The 21,520-nt window shown below is 57.0% G+C and overlaps 1 protein-coding gene across 8 annotated transcripts in view; it reads left to right on the top strand.

Annotated features, from left to right (window-relative positions):
• Positions 1-21,520, top strand: part of CACNA2D2 (calcium voltage-gated channel auxiliary subunit alpha2delta 2) — a 138,832-nt gene that overhangs the window by 50,589 nt on the left and 66,723 nt on the right. For all 8 annotated transcript variants that reach the window (XM_067754548.1, XM_067754545.1, XM_067754547.1 and 5 more), the window contains exon 3: positions 17,305-17,421. In XM_067754548.1, coding sequence (XP_067610649.1) covers positions 17,305-17,421 — 117 coding nt within the window. The remainder of the gene's footprint in view (positions 1-17,304; positions 17,422-21,520) is intronic.

The following is a 21,520-nucleotide window of genomic DNA, read 5'->3' as shown; positions in this document are numbered from 1 at the left end:
CCAAGTGGGGGCTCAGAGCTCAGGGACCTCCAACCCCTGGAGCCACCAGGCTCCCCGCCTTCTCCCTTGACAAGGAAACCAAGGCCTGGGGCCGCCCAGGTTTGGAGAAATGGGAAACGTGGGCTAAGTCTTCACTGTTGATAAAACCTCATCAAGTCTGACTGGCTCCTGGCAATGAGTGAGATCAACCCGGCACTTGGTCAGGGGCTCAGGGGTGAAAATACTGTTTCCTCTGAAGGGACAAGCAGAGGCTGTCTGCTCAGCCTATTCGGTGAGTCAATAAATTAGTGGCGCATGGAGGCAGCCTGGGTTCTGGGGGCCGGACTCCAGGATGACAGGTATTATTTGTTCAACAAAGTGACCAGAGAGTAGGTGCCATTAGGCATCTAACAGAGGGGGATAAAAGCGATGATGGGGACTAGCAGAGGCAGCGTGGCTGTCCATGGCTGGCGGGGGTACTAAGGGCCAGCAGGCGATGGACGAGAAGACCTTGCAGAGGCCATGAGCTGGTCACTTCTATCGAGGCCTCTGTAGGCCAGGTGGCTCTGGGCCCACCAAAAATGACTCCTCACTTGCAGGGGCGCCATGCAGATTGGGAGATGGCTCAGAGGACCTTCCCATGTCCAGGGCTGGCCCAGGGCCAGAGACCCTGGGTCACGTTAGCCAAGAACACCCATGATGCCAGCTGTGTGGCTGGTGTGTTGGGGTCTGACTGTGGGGCAGGCGCCTTGGAGTTGTGGCTGAGGGCAGGGAGGAGATGGCAAGCAGAGAAGAAGGGAACGTCTGGGATGGGCATGCGCGTGGCGGGCATGCCTTTTAAAACGATCATCAGCCTTAGTGTTCCAACAGCCTCTCTCACTTTGTAAAAGCCTTTTCTTTTGAAAAATAAAAGAAGATTGGAGGCAAGTACAATATTTGGCTGTGGCGGCTGCTAATTTGGCACTGAGTGTCACCTCCGCTTTTCTCCTCCCTCATGCCAAGTGCTCCTTCCCTGGCTCTGGGTGGGTGGGCGGGGTGATGGGGGTGCAGGGCGGGCTCCCGGAGCCTCTTAAGATGCGAGATTCATTTCCTTAAACACACATTGTCTCACTCCAATTTCACGTCCGAGCAGTTCTGGCAAGGAATTAGCAGCCCCTGGGAGAAAGCGCGCAGGTTCTATTTACACGGGGGGTGGGGGTGGGGCAGGCTGAGGGGATATGGGGTGGCAGTGCAAGCAGGGGGCTTGGGGCCGTTTGAACAGGGAGTCCTCAGAGGACCTGGGTCAGGGCCTGCCTCACCTGGCCAGACAGCTCTCGAAGGGAGCCAGGCCAATCCTCTGTCAGTATGCAGAAATCCTGCCCCATTTGAAATGTCCTGAGTACCTGGAGGAGGGGAACTATCTAATGATTTGGGGACAAATTGAGGATATCAGGCTTTCAGGTCAGAAAGGACGCTTAAGACCATTTGGTCCAACCCCTCACCAAACAGGACTTTCTGAGACCTGGGGGCCAACTTCTGTTGACCCCCTCTGTGAGGGGGGGCTCGCTCACTAACTGGAGGCTGCCCTTTGCTTTGAGTCAGGCTCCTGGACCTCTCCTCGACTTGGCTTCTCACTTGGCCTATGGGTCTCCTCCATGGCCCTTGCGAGCTTAGGCGGCTACAGTCCTGTAGCTGTGTGGGAGAAAGAGCCCCCTCCATGGGTGGCCCCCGAAACCCAGCGTCAGGTCCCTCCCCGTCCTGGTCAGTCCTTAGGGCACAGGCTCCCACGCCACAGGCCTCCCCCGAGCCCGGCCACTTCTTTCTGTAAGGCATTCAGGCTGTTGTGTGTGTGGTGGTGATGGTCTTAAGGAGGAGTCAGGAGGGCGATGCTTCGACCTCCCTCCTCAGTGGCACGCTTCGGACAGCGTGACAGCAGCCCAGGTGATTAGGGAATTCAGGCTTCCCACCTGGGTTTGTTTGGGGATGTCTTCCAAGGCTGGGGCTGCCCTTTTATGCCCTTTCTGCCCTCCCCCTGCCCATACCCACAGTCATCCCCAGCCCCCACCCCTGGGGAATCTCGGCACTGGGCTGGGCACCCCATAGATGCCAAGTCAGAGCTGAGCCTGAGGAGTACTGTGGGGAGGTGGCCCGTGCCCCAGCTCTCCTGGGCAGCTGCTCATTCATCACCTTTTAGAGGGGAGACCTGCTAATTTGTCAGCCCATTAGCTGGGCACAAGTAGCATATGGACTCGGTTCCTGTTGCCCTCCTTCTGCCTGCCTCGGACAACATCATCTGGACTCACTGCACAGCCCAGTTCCGGTTTGTATTGTGGCACGGGTTTGGGGGCACCATTTTGCCCCAAGGCTGAGCCCCTGGGTGAGGCAGCTGAGGGTTTAGTGGCTCTTGGCTTCTCCAACAAATCTACGTTTGGAGTTAGTGACAAAGCCTCTCTAAGCCATGAGCTGAGAAGGGCCCTGCTTTCAGGAAAACTGGGCTTTATTTTTAGTGTTCAGAGAAAGATAATTTTTTCTCACCCACTATCAGTAAGGAGATCAACTGTTTTCGTGGTGCTTCAGCATCCTCTTGTCTGTGGGTGGGGGTGGGCAGGAAGGACCGCCTTGTCTGCTGATTCCATCGTCCCTCCCCACACACACAGAAGGGAATGTGTGCCCTGGAGCTCTCTCTAATGCAGCCTGGCATCATCGTCAAGAGGGGTCTCTGTGTCTGTGGGGTCAGTGGCTGGCAGGAGGCACCAGCCCAGTATGGCCGGCCTGAGTCTGAATGTGTGACCAGTGCTGGGCTCCAGTCCCTCTGAGACGATGGTAAGATGGGTAGGGGACTGGGTCTGCTCAGGGACATCCCGGGCCTGTCACATGCACATAGATGTTCCTGAGGCCTACTGTGTGCTGCACTTGAGCAGAGGGATGCAGGGGACTCGAGGCTGCACTCAGGGAAGGATGCATCCCACCTCATTCATAGCGAGCTTTCCGCCCACACGCACGTGTACCTGGACACACACCAGGACACGTGTTTGCGCATGCATTACACACACACAGCAACACTATCATCCTTCCCATGTGCAGGCTGGTGAACACTTGTGTACACAAACCCCACCGTAAACTACACATGATGCCTCCCAACATACACATATGGACACACACTCAGGCACCACTGGCATCACCTGGATTTATGGCAGGAGATAAACTTGCAGTTTAGCAGCCCTAAACTGCTAGCTCTATAAACTCAAAGAGCCTGATAGCCAGGTCTTCACAGCGTGTTGGCAGCCCAGCAAAGCATGGGACCATATAGGAGGGGGTTCCCAGCCAGTTTTGCAGGCCAGCCCTCCAGGGCAGAGTATACGCAGGCCCAGCTGGCAAAGGGGCCTATGCTGGGAATGCCTGTGCCAGGCAGGGGCCGAGAGGCAGGACGCCACGTTGGGGCCTTGGCCTGAGGCATCTCCAGTGCTCCCCAGAGGCCCTAGGATGCAGGGAAGAGACAGCGACTCAGAGGGGTCCAGGCCCTGGGGTCAGGTTGGAGGCTAGATTGTGTATATGGCAGGGGCAGTCCTGTAGCCATGAGGAACTGGCTGGTCTGACATCTTAGCCTGGTTCTGGGTCTGAAGGAAGGGCCTTCCTGCTTGGACCCTTACGAGCTACCAGAAAGAGCAGAGCTCAGCCATGTTCCAGTGGGGGTGTGGTAGGGCAGGGACCATAGCTGCATTCTAGAGAGGCTCAGAGTTCCCCAGGGCTCCCTGGTGTCTGGGGCAGGGGAGTTCTGGGCAAGCAGGCAGGTAGGCTGCCTACCCTAGTGTACAGGCAAGAAAACCAGAGGGGCTAGGGTATGCTCAGACACCTTCAAGGAGCAATGATTGAACAGGGCTGACCCAGGCCTCTTGCCCTGATCCTACCCTGCAGGCCACAGGAAGAGGGCCAACTGGAGTCCGTCCCCAAGGTCCTTCCCCAGTACCTCAGAGATCCTACTTGGGGGGAACCTCTCAGTAGGCCCCCTGTAAGGGATCTCCCAGCAGGTGCAGTGGCATAGGTAGGAGTGGGGTAGGAGGAACATAGTTTTCCAGTTCTCTCCCTGCTAAGGAGGAAGTAGGGCCACCTTACATAATTGGGGCAGTTTGTTCTGCTCTTGTCCTCCTGGCATCGTTGCTCTCACTGCCTTCTTGCTCAGGGAGCCCTCGACAGAGCTGGAAGCTCAGGCATCACTCCCTCCTGCTGGAGGTTGCTGAGCAGAGGACGCGGGAGCCCAGAGCATCTTTGCCGCTAAGACCTGAGGTGCCTAGGCCTGGGGAAAGTGGGGGGCAGAGGGGACAAGGTCATTCCATGTGCAGGGACCCAGGCCTTCTGCCCCCAGCCCACCAGATGACTCCATGGGTTCTCAGAGAGTTCACGCCAGCAGACCGTCCCCCAAGGCCCTGGTGAGGGGTTGGGGTCGGAGCTGCCTCTGCCCTGCCACTGGACCTCCCCACCCCAGGCAGCTTTCTTCACAGGCCCTTGTGCCTGGACGATCACCTTTGCTGTTGTTCCCCTGCCAGGTAGGCACTCTCTCGGCCCATCCATTCACAGCCCCCTTCTGGCAAGTCTTCCCTGACCTCCCGAGCACAGAGGAAGTGCCAGTGGCTGGAGCCTGGGACTTCCTGGCCCTGCCCTGCTGCTTACCCCTCCCTCTTGGGCCTCAGTTTACCCATCTGTATCCTGATGGGTACAGGATACCCATCGGCCTGGGCCGATGTCTTTGAGAGATGAGCTGTTCAGGGACATTCAAGGCAGGATGAGGTTTGCAAACACCAGACTCAGCTGACCCCCACTGACTTTCATAGCCCTGGGGGCACGTGGCCCCACAGACATTACTAAGGGGGCAGTCAGAGCCACTTCCCAGAGGAGGGGGCCTGGGGCAGCACTGGGGCTGAGGAAGGTCACAGGATCCCATGGAATGGAGACAAGCTTCTGAGAGGTGGGCACGGAGGTCTGGAACAAGGTCTGTGTTCAAGTATGTGGTTAGTCTGTGTCACCGAATCCCAGCTCCACCAATTACTGTCTGCCTCAGTTGCCTCGTCTGTGAAATGGGGATGATGACTGGGGACTATAAGGGTTTGATACTGTGTACGTCTAGCACGGAAGCTCACTTGGGCCCCATTGCTGTTGGCAGCTATTCCTGTGGCAGTCATCACCCCATCAAGCAACCCCTAAAGCTGGGCAGTGAGGAGGTGGCCCACCTGGAGTGTGAGCCCAGGCGCAGTGTTTCTGCCTCCCCTGAGCACAGCACGCTGACTTTGAAGTTCGTGGCTGTTCAGACCAAGGACCCTCGCGGTGTTCACTGGCGTGGCCAAGCACTGGGTCCTGTTTGCACAGTTCATTTGCATGGCGAACACTGAGCATGGCCACGGTGAAGATAAATGTTGGCTGCTGAGGTTCTTGCATTCATGGAGAGCAAACCTGGAGCTGGGGATGCCAAGGATTGTCACTCTCTCCCCACAGTGAGGTGAGGGGACACTGAGGTGCAGAGAGGGACCAGGGCCTGCCCAGGAGCCCCAGCTGGGAGTGGGTGTGGGGATCACTAGCCTCCCAGCTCTAGGAAACCCTGTGTGGTCACCGCCCTGGAGTTTTCCAACTCTCCTATGAGGGCTCAGGAGAGCCTGTGAATGATGGGAGAGAGTGGGTTCCCTCTGGGTGTGTGTCCCCAGCATGTGTGTGTCCTCAGTGTCTTCATCCTGTTTGTCCTGTTGTTTGCATGCATGTCCCTGACGTGTCCCCAGTGTATCTTCAGCATGTGCAGGGCCTCAGTGTCTTCATCCTGTTTGTTTGTTTATTTATGCCTCCAACTTATCCTGCAGAAGATTTAAGGGCACTTAACAAGGTTACACAAAATTCAAGAAAAGCCTATAAATTGGAAGTAGGAGAAATATAAAAGAAAAACTAGCAGAAGGACTAAGATAGACCTGGGAGATGCCGACAGAGGAAGTGAGCAAGATAGCCCAGGTGCGGGTGTGCTCCTTCGTACACTCGCTTGGACACTCACCACCAGCGAGGTTCTGGTCCCCACTGCCTGTCAGCACCTGACACTTGGGCATTGTGACCAGAGGAGGGAGCCCAGCCCTCCTGGGGATGCTGATCCAGAGGCCACTGTCAGTCAGGCCATACCCTTCCCCCCAGCAAGCCCCTGAGCCCTCATGCTGTTAGGAGCTTCTCCAGTGCAACGTCCAACAGGAAGATTTAGGGCCACGACCTTCAAGTAGCCCCAACCATCTGGGGCCAGAAAAATCTCACTGCTTAAAACATTTCAGATGGCTGCAGACCACCTTCTGAGGTGCAGATGGAAACCCACAGAGACTCACCCAGGCCTGGGGCTGCTGGGCATCCAGTGACAGTGGATAGGGCCGTCTGGGCTGTGGTGCTTTTTCTGGCACCCTAAGTGTGAAGCATGGACAGGATCTGCAGGCGACTTCCTGGGCACTGGGTATGAATGTGGTGAGGTTGATGCGTGAGCTGCTGTGTGAGGTCAGGCACATGTACCCGGAACTATAATGAGCACATGCGTAGCGGGTAGGGCCCTGGGATGACTCTGCCCCCAAAGGGGCCCTTGATACCATGGGAGGCTGCAGCCGCTCCCAGGCTTACCTCCATCTCTGCCTTTATCCTGTGTACGTGACATGCCAAGATCCAGTGTTTTCACGAGAGCAGCCAACCCAAGGGCCTCTCGTTGTGATTGGCGCTGTCATTATTTGGCGACATCTTCAGCAGCAAATCTCAGCAGCAAAGGGCAGACTTCCAGCCTATGAGGCCTGGAAAGTCAGGCCCTGCAGGACAGTGTGGGGCAGGGAACGCTCTCAAGGCCTCGGCAGCAGCCCTGGAAGGAGGCCCCATGAGAAGCCAGCAGCACCTTGCATTTGACCTTTCATCTTTGAGGAGCACCCCACAAAGCCTGGCTGAGGCAGCTCAGGGCTGTGCGGGCACTGAGGGTGAAAGCTCGGGCCATGCCGCATGGCTGGTAAAGAGCAGGGTGGGGATTCAGACCCACGGCTTTTTAGCCACTTCTCAGCTGTGAGTGCAGGGGATTCGGGGGTGGGAAGGTCTCCCCTTTGGACAGATTTGGACCTTTGTGGTATTTCAGTTTCCTCATCTGTGAGATAAGAAGGGCGCCCTCCTGGTGCCTTTGTCACAGCTAAGGGAGGGAGATGGATGAAGAAAAATCTGATGAGGCCCCCCCACCCAGGAAACCTCCCTGGGGACTCTTGAGGAAAGGTTGGTTTCTGGCCACTGTGGAGTCCCTGAGAGCCCTACCCCAGCCCCTGAAGAGGGTTGCCCACGCTGGGCTATCAGTGCTAGGAGGGGTGGAATGGAGGTGACGCGGGCAGAGGAAGCCGACTTTGTCCTTTGCTCCCTGGCCTTTGGAACAGTGCCTCAGGCGCAGCCTCAAATCCATATCATGAGGGTGTTTATGGGGGTAAATTTCTGCCAGCTCTGGGCTGAAGGACAGTCATCTTAGATGAGATCTTGATAACAGCCGGCTCTGTGAAATGAGTAGGAGCCCTCGTTGGCCCACCGGGGGTCTGCTGGAGCCTCTGTCCGCCCTGGCTCCCAGAGCCCTCACCCCACCCTGCCAGCACTCGCTCCTGAGAGTGGAGAGACCAGGCCTTACAGAGCCGAAGACAGAGACTCAGAGGTGAAGGGGTTGAAGAGGCCAGATGGCAGGCCAGTGCCCAGGCCCTGGACTCACTCCTGGAGCTGTCGTGTCAGAGAGTGGGCAGGGTCTGTGTCTAGGACCACGCTGGGCCAGGGCTGCTCAAGGTAGTGACCCAGGTAAAGGGCAGACTGGGCTTGTCTGGGGGGGCGTGAGACTGAGGGACCCTGGAGCCTGGAACTGATGACAGGGGTCTGAGGATTCTGGTGTCACAGCTCCTCCACTCACTGCCTACAGTCTCCAGCCATTTCCCCCGCCTGCCAGAGCCTTGCTTTCTTCAGCTGTAAAGTGAGGGCAGTGATTGTACCTGCCTTTTAGGGTTGTTATGAGGATGACTCAGTGGGTTATGCACTGAGCCCTGTCTGACCACATGGGCCTGGGGGTGCCTGTCATCACCATCCTCGTCCTTCTGCCGTTGAGAGGCTGAGGAGTCCTGAGGGAAGGAAGGCAGGGCCACTGGGTGGGGAGGCAGCAGGAGGGAGCCGAGCCAGGGTGGGCGGTGAGGGGGCCCAGACACAGGCACAAACAATCTGTTTCCCGTAAACATGGGCGCCCACACCAGCCGGCGACACCCAGCGACTTCTGTGAGTTGGGAAAGTGCGGATATGTTTACTCACACTCCCCCGTGCCAGCTGGCATGCTGGGCACAGCTTCCCTCCCAGCTGCCTCAACAGCCGGCGGCTCCCAGATCAGGGAGGGGGAGCAAGCAGGGGCCCCCAGATCTCGCCTGTAGTTTGATTCACTTTGGGCTCACCCCCTCCCCAATCCTCATGCCATCCTGGAGTAAATCAAGAGGACAGGGGGCCCTGAGAGTCTCCATGGCAGGTCCACCTGGCCGGGCCATGACACAGTTCCCCTGCTGTCCAGGATTCCCTGAGTAGACTAAGGCGTGAAGGCCGGGACTGTCCAGGGACCCTGTTGAGTGTAGGCAACAGGTATCCCTCTAGTGGGGTCCAGGCCCCTGTCCCTCCCCAAAATCTGGCTTCCTTCTCAGAAAGTGCTTCCCACTGGGGTGTACACAGCACCGACACCTCAGGACACCCAGGACTGATGGTGTGCACATTGCAGGTGGGAGCTGTTGCAGGGCTCCGAGTGCCCCAGGGGCCCCGGGATGCTGGGGGCTCCACATCTCAGTTTCTCTGCTCTGGGAATGCCTTGTCTGAGCTTGGCAGTGGCAGCTGCAGGAGCTGCATGCACCTTCCCCATGAGGTCAGGGCAGACTTTTGGCTGGGAAGGAGTCTTCGTGACACTGCACCGCCCCACCACCAGGCCTGGGTCAAGCACCCTGGACTCAAGGAGTGTTGGGAACTTGAAAGAAGGGGCTCAGAGAGGGGGCTTCTTAGGTAGCCACTAAGCAGCCCATGCTTGAGCCTTAACTTCTGACCTTGGAGCTGGGTGGTGGGTGATGGAGACCTGACGGTGAAGCATTTGCTTTTGAAGTACACGAGAGTGTGCCCTGTCCCCAGCTCCCGTGGACTTGGCCATCTGGCATTGTCACCCGTGTGGGAGGGAGACACCCCTGTCAGATTCCTTTCTCCCCTCCCACCTGTCCCCAAATAGTCCCTTGACCACCAAGGGAGCCAGAACCTGGGGAAGATAGAATCACAGACTGCAAGCTTCATGTAGGCACACAGCCATGGGAATACTGTTATTTAATGATGGCAGCCTGGAGTCCAGCTACTGTGCAGGGTGACCGTGAGTGAATCCCTTCTCACCATCTCTGACAGGTGGGCTTGCATATTTCCTGTGATGGGGGGCTCACTATCTATCCAGACTATGCTCTTAAGAGTTTGAGAGCCTCGAGTGTGAGAAAGTTCCTCCAGTTTCCTCTGAGCTGGAATATGCCTCTCTCCCCACAGGCACCATCAGGAACCTCAGAGTACTGCCCTCAGGAACCTTGCCTCTCACTCTCGGAGCTGGGTAGAGGCCAGGACACTCTCACCTAATATATACAAGCCTTAATACTAGAGGCCACGTTCCAATCAGGTCTGGAATAACAGGTGGATAATCAGGATCGCCACGGTTTTAAAGTCAGTTTAGAAATTCACGTCTGTTTCAGAGGAGCAAACTGACCACGCCTAGGAGTGGGCCACGCATCAGCGCTCCCTTGTGGTGGGTCATTACCTTGCCCCAGGGCCAGCGTGGGACAGGGCCTTGCAGAGGTGGGGGGTCTGCATGGGGCAAGTGCAGAGAGGTTGGCACAGACTGGCCCTAGCTCAACTGGGAGGATCTGGTTTATTGTTTTGTACTGGGTTGTGTGTCTTTTGAAAAACAAGGGATTGAGCCTTTTTATGACATGGATTTTACAGTGTAACGAGGCTGCGTAATTTCCCATTCTCAGCAGCAAGTGCACTTTTTACACTAATTGCATAATTAGACATAATGTACTAATTGCGGTAATGGATGACAGTCAACTAAACTTTAACTTTAAAAACAGGGAGGCGTTGCTGGGGGTGGAGGTGGGGGCTTTGTGCCCCTGTGAGTTTTTCAAAGGGAATCTGCTGGTGAAAACTCCTAGCAGCTTCCTCTTAGGGGCCAAGTGGCCATAGAGCCACCAGGGCCTTCCCACCTTGTGATCTAGGCTACACCCCCTCCGTCCCTGAGGACCACCCCCCACTCCACCCCCAGCCACCTGGGTATCTACCTCCCTTCCTTTCAGAACCTGTCCCCCCAGCTTCCCTTCTGCCCCCCACAAGCCCCTGTGCTCCTGCCACTGAGCAGTCCATTCCCTCCCCCCAGCCCAAGGGCACCTGCCATTACTCCTGCCTAGAGTCCCTTATACCCCAGTCACCCCCATGTCTGGCAAACTCCTGCCCAGCCTTTCAAACTCTGCTTAGATGGCCTCTCCCCTGAAAAGCCATCTCAGTCTTTTCCTTCACACTCCCAGCCCCCGCCCTCCCCAAGCAGGCCAGTCTCACTCCCACATGTCTCCTGCACTCCTCTCCCCACTGCCACCCCTCTGCCATTAGCAGTCCAAATAGACATCTGTCCCCTCTGGTGGTGAGTCCCAGGAGGGCAGGGACAAGGTCTGGTCCATCTCTGCTTCCCCAGCCTCAAGAGACCCCAACAAGATCCTGTGGCATGAACATGAGTGCCCCAGTGGGGATGTAAGGACATGGGGTGGGGGTAGGGAGGAGATGGGGCCATTTATGGGCCACCAACCCAGGAGGGCCACATCCTTATCTGCTCCTGAAAGCCAGGCCAACACTGCCTTTGTGTCCTGTGTCACAGCCCATCATGGGCCACATTGTAATGGCCTGGGTAGGCATCTGTGACCCTCTCTAAACAGAGTGTTCATTCTAGGAAATCCCTATTCAATATGAAGGTTAGTTATTAATAATGTGACAACCAGCATCACAATATACAAACCCTGCTTGTGACGTGACACCACATACAGCTAACTAACTGTGGAGCCAACCCACCACAGGATGGTGGCAGGGTGGCATGGCCACGTGGGACCCTAACGTGGCAGCTGGTGATTGTCAGCAGCTGATGAAGCATGCAGCCGAGTGGCCCATAACCCACTGCCTGTGTGCCAACTGTGTGCTCTGAGGGCTCTGGGGACCCCTTGCCCTTGTCCTACTGTAAGCCCCACACCAGGTGGGCCAGAGAAGAGCCACAACCCCTGCCCCAGGTAACTTTCTGCCACACACACAGTCCAGGGCCTGGTGTGTCCCTAGAGCAGCGGGGTCAGGGTTTTCGTGCACCTGCTGTGAGTGGCCCCAAAGGAACTGGGCTGTGGGGCTCAAGGTTGGTTGGGTGTGGGGAGCATCCAGGATGTGCAGCCTGTCCTGGATCTGACCTGAGTGCTCTCAGTGGGAGGGTCTGCAGGTACCAGGCTACTCCATCCACCCTGTGGTCTTCGAGGGTGATTATTAGCAGCTATGTCAATACCCTTGATTTTCCCCACGAAGGCAGGAGACAGGGGCAGCAGCCTGGCGGGAGGGCAGGGGCCAGCATTGCCCTGACTGACTGGGGTCCCTGAGCTTGTCACTACCAGTCCCTCCATCCCTCCACCTCCCTCTTGGCCCAGCTTAGGATCTCTGGGCCACCATGAGCCCCCTATCCTCCCACTTAAGGCTCCCCTGATCCCTGGCACAAGTGTACCCCTTTTAGCAGCTGGCCCTTGTCTCCAGATCCTGTGGCCACTCCAGTGCTTGCCCATGCAGGCCGGCCTAGGGAGGCCAGCCCACCATCTCTAGGGACCTGTTGACATGAGGGCTGGGCAGTTAAAACCCCTACCAGCTGCTCCTTTCAATACCAGGGACCAGGCACTGAGACATGGCTAAAGGGGGCTGGAGAAGAGCAAATCCCCCAGGAAAGTCATATCATGGGGTTCAGCTCCCCCCACCCTTCCTGTGCCCTGCTCAGCACCCTGGGCAGGGGAAGGGGGCAGGATGCTGAAGCACCCAGATGAACCCCCAGCTGAGCTTGGGCCTTTGAGGAGACCGGCGGCAGCAGGGCCCAGCCTGCATCAAATCTTTCTCGTTCCATTTTCTTTCTGATTTAATTTTCCAGAGATTAGGGCCCGTTCACCTTCGCTGCAGAGAGGAGCCTCGCACGTGTGCCTGTTTTTACTCCCAGGGTTGGGTGGTTGGTTAGTTGATCAGGCTGGTTCTGCTGGTCCTCCCCCTCCTCCCCTCCAGAATGGCCCTCCTGCCTTCCACAGGCCTCAGGCTTTCAGCATCACTCTGGTTCCCCCAGGCCCCTTTCAGGCCCCCCAAATTCCCAGCTGATACCCTGTGCCTCACCTTCAAGTTTGGGGACAAATGCAGGGAAGAGAACTGCACAGAGTGTGACCTAAAGCAAACACTTTGGATAAGACAGACTATTCTTATCTGAGCTCTGCCGTGTAACATATCCTCTCTGGCCCTCAGTGTCCCATCTGCTAAACGGGTGTGATCAGAGCGGTCCTTCCTCAGGGGTTGTACATCAGCGAGGTCAAGTTTGTGAAGCACCTGCCCTTGGGTGGCTAGAGCCATCACTTGGCAAACAGGGCTGTATCTGCAGCCTCCACAGTCCCTCTTCCCTCCTTCCCCCTCCTCTCCCTTGCTGTCCTTGCCCTCCTTTTCGTCTCCATTTCTCCCACCTTCCTCCTCTCCCTGGGCAGGTTAGGTGCTGGCTTAGGTCCAGACCCCACTGCTGCCGACCTTCTGGGACTTAGCAAAATGCCTCAACAGTCTGATGGGGGCCTGTCCAGGTCACTGGTTCTGGGGCCTTTTGTCTCCTCTGGTGGCTGTCTCTATGTTCAGGTGCCTCAGACCTTATTCCCCTCCCAGTCAGAACTGTTTAGAGCTGTGAGGATGAAGCTGGCTCCATCTGCCCCTGCAAGCATCAAGCATCCAAGCTTCCTGTCCAAGGTAACTGTTCCTCCAAGTGCCCTCCATGCTCACCTCCCCCTTATGTAGGGACAGCTATGGAAGCAGGAGGCTAGGCAGAGGGCCTGGGGCCCCTGACGAGGCCTTGGCCCCCACAGGCCCTGGAAATTCCGAGGCCAAAAGGCAGGTTGGCCAGACATGCTGCCTAACAAAAGAATTACTAGAGCTGAGAGAGGGTTGGGATGGGGCCAACACTGCCGGGGGGCGGGGGGCGGGGGGGGCGTTACAGGAAGTGGGTGAGGGGGAGATGAGAGACATGGAAGGACAGGTCTTGATAACTGGTAGGGGGTGCCTTCAAGGGGAGGAGGATGCCCGGGCAAGCACTGGCCATAGGTATACGGTACAGGATGGGGGAGCCAGGAACTCCTGGGAACGAGGAGCTGCAAACGGTCTCCTGAATTATCCCTCGGGGCCTCAGCTGCCGCTGCTCTCCCTGTTCCTCAGCCCCTCTGTCGCTGTGTCTCCTGCCCTACCCCACGTGTCCACCTGGCTCCAGCCAGCCTCTCCCCTAGTCTGCTGCCCTGTGCCACTACCATTCCCCATCTCCTCTCTCATGGCTGCCATGGAGCTGTCACAACCTGTAGACCTGTGGGCTCCCGTTTCTCTCCTTGGTCCGTCTGCCTGTGCAGAGCCGGGGGCCACGCAGGCTGCGCTGCTGTGGGGGCCATTGGGTTTTTCCAATTGCCTCTCTGGGCCGAGGACACCAGCGGGCATGCAGTCCTGCTGTGGTTGTTGAGGTCCTGCCCCCGGTGCACCCTGGCCTTCCTGTTGCTTCCAAGCTGACCCCAGGGACCAAGGCTAGAGCCTGGGGTTGAGGGGAACCAGCCTTGGCTATGCCCTGGAGCTGCCCTGGGCTCTCCTGGGCTTCTTCCTGGACCTGCAGGTGGAAAGCACCTCCCAGGACCACATCAGTGGAGAGATGACCTATCCCCCAGGGTGGGACCATCTGCTGGGCTGTGTCATTTGGATCTCTGGGACACAGTGTTCAGCTCAGGGCCCCAGCCCAGGGGACAGGGACAACTGGAGCAGGTCAGGGGGAATGTTGAGAGGGGTGAGGCACCTGGCATGGAAGGATCGAGGGCTGTTACATCTCAAGGGCTCATTTGGGATTGGGGGACAGGCTTGGCTAGTAGCTCAACCAGCCTCTGCAGTTCTGGAATTCTGCCCTCATCTCACCAGAAGCTTCTTCTAGCCCATTTCCCTACCCTCGCTCTAGGGAGGATTTAGATAAGCGGGGAAAGGCGGAGGGGAAGTAGGCACAGCATAAGCAAAGGTGCAGCAGTGGGAATCAGCATGGGCTAGGGACCCAGAGACCTGCATGCAAGTGCCAGGTCAGTGAGCTGGAGAGGCCTCGAATGCTGGCACCAGGGCCCAGCAGAAGGATGTCATGGTGGGTCTTTGGGTAGACCCAGGAAGAAAGCATGGCAGATGCAGCCCCAGGCTCCAAGGGACAGCACACCTGCAGGCAAAAGTGGTGGAGTCAGACCTAGGTCACACTGGCTCCAGAGCTCTGCTCCTGAACATGGAATTGGGCATATGCGTTGGCTGAGGGTCCACTGCACACAGGCCTGCTGCCTGGGGAGAGATGGAAGGGAGCTGGCCATAGCTGTACACTATCCATGGTGTCCCTGTGTCTAGGCTCCCCTGTTATCACCACCAGGGCCGAGGCCAAGGTGCTGGGGACAAAGACAGGATAGCTGATGGAGGGGGTGCTGTCCAAGGAATCCCTGGGTGGGGCTGGAGGGGGACAGACCCAGGGAGACCAAGGCTGCCTGCCCAGGAATGGGAGCCAATGACTTTGGATCCTAAGAGTGCAGATCTAGCCAGGAGAGAGTGGAGGCAGGGAGGGGACTGTGATTCCTTCTGCAGAATTCTGGTGATCCTAAACAATAGCAGTAGTGACAATAGTATAGGCTCCTCGTGGCATGAATCTTTTGGTCCTTGGTCCGCCTGTGAGGGGAGGACTGCCGTTCTCTCATTTAATAGATCGGACACTGAGGTTCAGAGATGGGGTATTTCTTAGCAGGGTCCCTGCTTCCAAGCCCTTGCATCAACTGTCAGGGTCCTCGGGTGTGACCCTGCCACCTGGAAACCCTCTCCCTCTGCAGCCCCTGAGCCCTGGTTCAGTCACCATGCCAGGTTGCAACGGGCATCCTGGACCCAAAGGGGAGGGACCCCCAGGTTCCCTAAGGAGAGTTGTCAGGAGGCTGCATGGTCCAGCTTCCAATACTGGGGCTGCCGCCACTATGGACAGCCCTGATTGGGGCACTTGGGAATGACCTTGACAGGGGAGTCAGTTATGGAAACTTTATCCCCTGCCCTGAGAAGCCAGGTGGCTGCGCCCCCTGCTGACGCCAGTGGGCCGCGGTGTGCTCAGCCGAGGTTTCAGCCGATGTGGCTGAGACGAGGCCTCAACACACCCAGGGGCAATGGTCCAAGATTGGGAAAGGGTGTATTTTTAATGTCTTGAAACCTGGGAAGAAGGTGTCAGGGAGGATGGGTGACTGGTTTTTCCACTCACAGTCGTGTGGCCTTGACCTGTCCTCTCCTATTTCTGAACCTCGGTTTCCCCAACTGTGGGCACCAGGCACCAGGCTCCCTGCATTTCTCAGTGATCCCCAGGGTCTGACCCCTCCTTGACCTCAGCCTCCATCGCTGTCTTCCATCCGGGGGCCTCTGTCCTGAGGCAGGCCCTGGGGGGCCCAGGGAACAGCCTGGCCTGGTGCCCACTTGGGGCCTCCATCCTCCCTGGCCGTGTAGCCAGGCCTGTGACTCGCCCTGTAATCGCTGCTTCTCTGTGGGAAGGAGCGACTTCACCACAAATTATTTTGTTCCAAGAGAAGGACAAAAAGAAAAGAGATGCCGGAGGGATGGGGGGCGGTGGGAGGAGGAGATTGCCTGAGCCAGCTTTGAGCGGTGCTTTAACCCTTGCACTGCCAGGTGCTGGGTGGGCAGCAGAGCAAGGGCTCTGGAGGCACCTGGTCCCCCACCTCCTCCCTCTGTCAGATGCCAGAGGCCTTTATCTCCCCTCATCTGGCTGTCACTCTACCGACCTTATCTCCCCTGCCTGTCTGTCTCTCATCAGCGGCCTCTCCCACCTCCTTATCTCCTCCTCGTCACCTCCTCTTTGTGTCTCTGCACATCCCTCCACTTCTGCACAGCCTGATGGCAAAGTCTGGTGGCAGCAGCTCAGTTGTGGCGACTCGCCTGTGACCTCTGGTGAAGGAGCCAGCTTGCAGCACAGACTTCCTGGGGTAACCTGGATGGACACATGGACTCATTCAGGCTCAGAGGCACATGCAGGGGTGTGCAATGCATACACACACATATGCACACACGCATGCACACACACATGCACGTGCGCACACCCAAGACCCCAGCCATGAACAAAGACGCCCACAGAAACCTGCTTCTACAATTCCCATATAGCCCCCAGGCTTTATCTAGTGGCCCTAACCCCACCCACCCCAATACTCAGGCTCGTGCACACAGATGGATGTGCGTTGAGCCATAACACACACATTCACACATGCAGATGCAGACTGTCAGATTTACACCCCCAAGTGCATGTGTGCACAGGCTGACCCCACCGCCCCCCCAAGGAAGAAGGAGGGGGCAGATTCATTCCCCCCATATGCCTCTGCCTCCCTGGTCCCTGCCCCCATATTCTGTGCCCAGAATGACAGAGGAGCCCCTAGGGGCACCCAGAGCTCCTGCAGTAGTTTCCGCAAATGCCCTGAGGGAGCACCAGCGAAAGGGGGCATGGATTCCTGAGCCTGTGTGGAGAGGTGGCTGTGTGTGTGATGCATGTGTGAGCGTGTGGGTTTATGTACACACGTGGGCGTGAGAGCATCTTCTTGTTGGTATGTGGTGTACAACGTGTGTCTGTTGGCTCCATCTCCCCCGGACACCCTGCCTCCCATCCAGCCCACCCTCCCCACTCTGCTGCTCTTAGCCACCCTGAGCTGGTCAGGGAGATGCTGCTTATGGCCCCTGGAGGAGGAACCCTGAGTCCCAGAGAAGGTGGCGACAACCTTGTCCCACCAAACACACACAACCAGTGCAAGTTGTGGAGCTCATGGCCTTGCACTTCTTCCAAGTCTATCTGAGCACTGGGCCTAACCCCAGACCTCCCTGTTCTGTCTCAGTGGCCAAAGCCAGGGTTGAGGTGGGGGTGAGGACTTTCTGTGGTGAGCTATGCAGAGGGGGTATACGGGCACCATGACATGGGAATGTGGGACCACCCTGGCCTCACCCCAGGCTTCTGCTTCTTTCCAGATCTACAAAGACAACAGGAATCTGTTTGAGGTGCAGGAGAATGAGCCTCAGAAGTTGGTGGAGAAGGTGGCGGGGGACATTGAGAGCCTGCTGGACAGGAAGGTGCAGGCCCTGAAGGTAGGTGCGGTTGTTTAGGTTGAGAGAAGACCAGGCAGAGTGGCCTGCACTGTGAGGGCAATGTCCTCACCCACCATGAACACACAGCCCTCCTGGCCCTCTGAATTCGGGCTGGGCCATCACTGGCAGAATGTGCCACGTGGACTGTGGGCAGCTGCGGCAGGAGCAGGGTAGTTTCATCTGGAGTAGGCTGCGTGAGTGGTGACCTGGGGCCTCGGGGGCCCTGTGTGGGTATGATGGCAGGCCCCACCTCTCCCTTCTGTCAGGAAGGTGGGCTGCAGGCTGAGGCGGACGGAGTGTGGAGGGCCCTGAATGCCTTGCAGAGAAGGCTAAGGCCACATGATGCTGGGAGCTGGAGCTCCAATTCTGCCCACGATTTCTCCACCTCCCTCTGGGCCTTAGTCTGCCCATCATCTATACTGAGTGTGCCTGTGAGCTCCAAGGCACCATGGTCCTGTGAGATTACAGGACCTGCTGGTCCACCCTGACCAGGTCTCTGAAGCCCACAGACCCCGGTACTCAACCCCCCCAGGGAGAGCAGGTGGGAAAGGGCTTCTGGAGATGTAAGGTGCCCTGGGCAAGTTGTGCAGTAAAGAAAGGAGGGGGGTTCAAGCTTCCCTCAGATCAGAGGCATAACTGCTGTTGCCCAAGCCTGTGTCAGAGAGATGAGTCCATTTAAAAGGAATGAAGTACTGATACACATGACAACATGGATGAACGTGGAAACGTTACACTAAGGGAAAGAAGCTCGTCACAAAAGACCACCTATTGTGTGATCCCATTTCTGTGAAATGTCCACAATAGGCAAATCCATAGAAACGGAAAGTGCATTAGTAGTTGCCTAGGGTGGAAGGGAGGGGATAGGGAGTGTCTGCTAACGGGTACAGGATTTCTTTTGGGGTGATGAAGATATTCTAAAATTAGATTGTGGTGATGGCTGCACAACTCTGAATACACTAAAAAAAAACACTGAATTGTATACTTTATGTGGGTGAATATTACGGTATCTCAGTAAAGCTATTTTTTTTTTAAATGAGCAGGGCCTCACATGCCATGCCCAGGCTTGGGCCAGAGGCCTGGCAGGGTCAAGTCAGAGCAGCCAAACCCCCACCACATCCAGGCCCAGGGAGGGAACTGTGACCCCCTTCTCCAGGAACTGGGCCCTACTGTCCCCCTGAGATCCCCTGCCTGCCCCTGTGTGACCTGGGATCATGGACTAGGGAAAGGCTGGCCTCCTGGGACCAGAGGAGGTGGGCCCTGAGGGCCTCCCACCCAGTGTGGAGCCGGAGGACCCAGAGCTGGGCCCAGCCTGACCTTGGGGATCTCCTAGTCACAGGTGGGGACAGTTGGGGGAGTGAACTGTCATGGGGAGGAGGCAAAGCCAAGCCTTCAGCTGGGCCGGCCGTCCCTGTGGGGGTCCAACAATGTCCCCCTGGTTGTAGGAACCATCTGCTTGCCTCACGTAGCCAGCACGCCATGTTCCACCTTCTTGCCTTTCCTAGAACTGGGCACCACCTGGACACTCTCCCCTCCTTTCTCTTGTTCTCTGTCTCTTAGTCTCTCTCTCCCTGCTTCATTCCAGACCCCCTATTTGCCCACTACTTCCTTGCTTTGCTGCGCTCCCCAGCCCAGGGCACAAAGTACAGGCCACCAGCCCTGAACTTGTGTCGAAACCATCTGATAGATTTGGGAAGGAGCACCCTTCATGCCTTTAGGCCTGCCTCCCACCCCAGCTTCAGGACGAGTTGCCTTGCCAGGGGGTGCTGAGTGGTGGCAATGACAGATGCCCGACCTGCCCTCTCCATATGGAGCCCAGGGCCCAGCCCCTGCCCATCCCCTCTGAGCATCACAGGGCTGGAGTCGTTCCCCAAGCTTCTTTTCCCCACTCCTCGAGGAACAGGCAACCCTGACAGCTTGAGGGTGGGAGAACCCAAAGCCCGGGGTCCCGACCTGAACTCTCTCCCTATACCCCACATGGCAGACTCTGCCCGGTGAGGCAGTGCAGATGTCTGCCTCCTTCCCACTGAGTCTGCAGCCCAGGCACCCGTGGCCTGGTACCCAGTTGGTTCTCAAGGGAGGAATGATAGGAAAAGGCACTCACTGATTAGGTGCTCAGCGTGTGCTGAGTCTGTCACACGTCATTCTCACAGCAGCCCCCTGAGAGAGACACTGAGACTCGGACCTGCCATGCATTAGGCCAGGATATGGCAGAGCCAGGATTTTAACCCAGGTCACTCTGACCCTGAGCCAGGCCCTTGACTGCCCACATTAGTCCGGAGGTGTGCATGGAGCCCAGCACTCTCCTGGCCAGTGAGCTTTCCCTACTGCAGTGCCCCCAGCTCCGGGCCCAAAAGATGCTCCTGTCCATATCCCTAGGCGAAGGAGAGGACTGTCCTTTTCCTGCCTTGGTCCTAATTGTTCAAGATGAGCTTTGGTCTTAATTATGTTTTAAATTTGCTTTTAATCAAGTTCTGGCTCTTTTCTCCTTTCCCATATTTGTTTGCAGCCTGAGTACATATGGAGGGAGGAATGTTGGGGGTCTGGACCCCTCCACACTCCAGTGTCCCTCTCTCCCTAGACCCCATCCAGTAATCCAACTTAAATCCCCTTGCTCTGGTCTGGAATTTTAATGTGGGGCTTGCAAGGAGGGAACTGAGCAGCGCGGGACGGAAGTTCATTGTCTCATCAGGGATAATCAGATGTTTGTAACAGGTTTCTCCAAGCTACACAGAGTGTTTTTCCAGGCCAAGAATCAGGCAGAGCAGGCCAGGTCAGGGACTTTGCAACACAGGCAACCATCATCCCCAAGTCCAGGAAACCTGCTGGGGTCTCAGCTTAGGAAATATGGAGGGAACCTGCTAGGAACTTCTGCTATCCAGGCAGATGGGTCCTCTGAGCCAGGCCTGCTCTGTTAGGGTCTTGAGTCCCAGGAGGGGTAGGGAGGTGCCTAAGTTCTTTTTTTTTAATTATTTATTTATTTATTTATTTATGGCTGCATTGGGTCTTTGTTGCTGCGCGCGGGCTTTCTCTAGTTGCGGCGAGCGGGAGCTACTCTTGTTTGTGGTGCGCGGGCTTCTCGTTGCAGTGGCTTCTCTTGTTGCGGAGCATGGGCTCTAGGCACGTGGGCTTCAGTAGTTGTGGCACATGGGTTCAGTAGTTGTGGCTCACAGGCTCTAGAGCTCAGGCTCAGTAGTTGTGGCTCATGGGCTTAGTTGCTCCGCGGCACGTGGGATCTTCCCAGACCAGGGCTGAAACCCATGTCCCCTGCATAGGCAGGCGGATTCTTAACCACTGCGCCACCAGGGACGTCCCAGGAGATGCCTAAGTTCTTACAGCACATTGGAGGCAGAGCTGGGCCCAAATCAGGACTCTCCTGTCCTCCTAGCTGGGGCCTCTCTCAGAGCCCCTTTCTCAGAAAAGTCATCTCTTGGTTGTATTCCTTCCTCCATCCATTCTTCAACATTCACTAAAGGCCTACTGTGTGCCAGGCTGGTGCTGGGGATGCAGTGGGAAAGGACAGGCCTTGTTCCTATCTTCATGGAGCTCTCAGTCACATCCCATCCCAGGCCTTAGTTTCTCCCTCTGTAAAATGGGGACAGGAGACTGTCCCTGCCCAGTACTTCTGGTGTCACAGCTCCAGGAGTCATCATTTATAAAGGCCACAGTGAAAACAGTGTCTCTGACGGTTGTGCCACCTTCAGCACCATTCCTGGCACCCCTGCTGTGTGGCTCGGGGGAGAGGCCATAGGAGGAGGAGGTGAGGAGTGACCCCAGTGTGGGGCATTCCAGCCTGCTCTCAGGGGACAAGGCCAAGGGCAGTGTGGCTCAGTGGGCTTGGCTCCTGGAGAATGGGAAGCCCAGGGCCAGAGCAGCCAGGCCAGAGCAGGTTCTTAAGGGACATCAGTGTGGCAGCTAGAAGCCTGAACTCAGGGACACCCTTTCACCTCCAACCTCAAATAAGCCAGAGGCAGTGAAGAGTCCTGGCTGAGATCCAGGACCCAGAGACCTTGGCCCCTGAGCTCTGCCCTCCCCACCATGCCCATGTTTCTCATGCTCCACCTCAGCTACTTCTCACTGTCCCAGGGGCCAAGACCCTTCC

The sequence above is a fragment of the Pseudorca crassidens genome, chromosome 10 (assembly GCF_039906515.1).
Source record: "Pseudorca crassidens isolate mPseCra1 chromosome 10, mPseCra1.hap1, whole genome shotgun sequence".
NCBI classification, from domain to species: domain Eukaryota; kingdom Metazoa; phylum Chordata; class Mammalia; order Artiodactyla; family Delphinidae; genus Pseudorca; species Pseudorca crassidens.
Note: the sequence above shows the minus strand (reverse complement) of the source record. Positions and strands in the feature narration are given on the sequence as shown.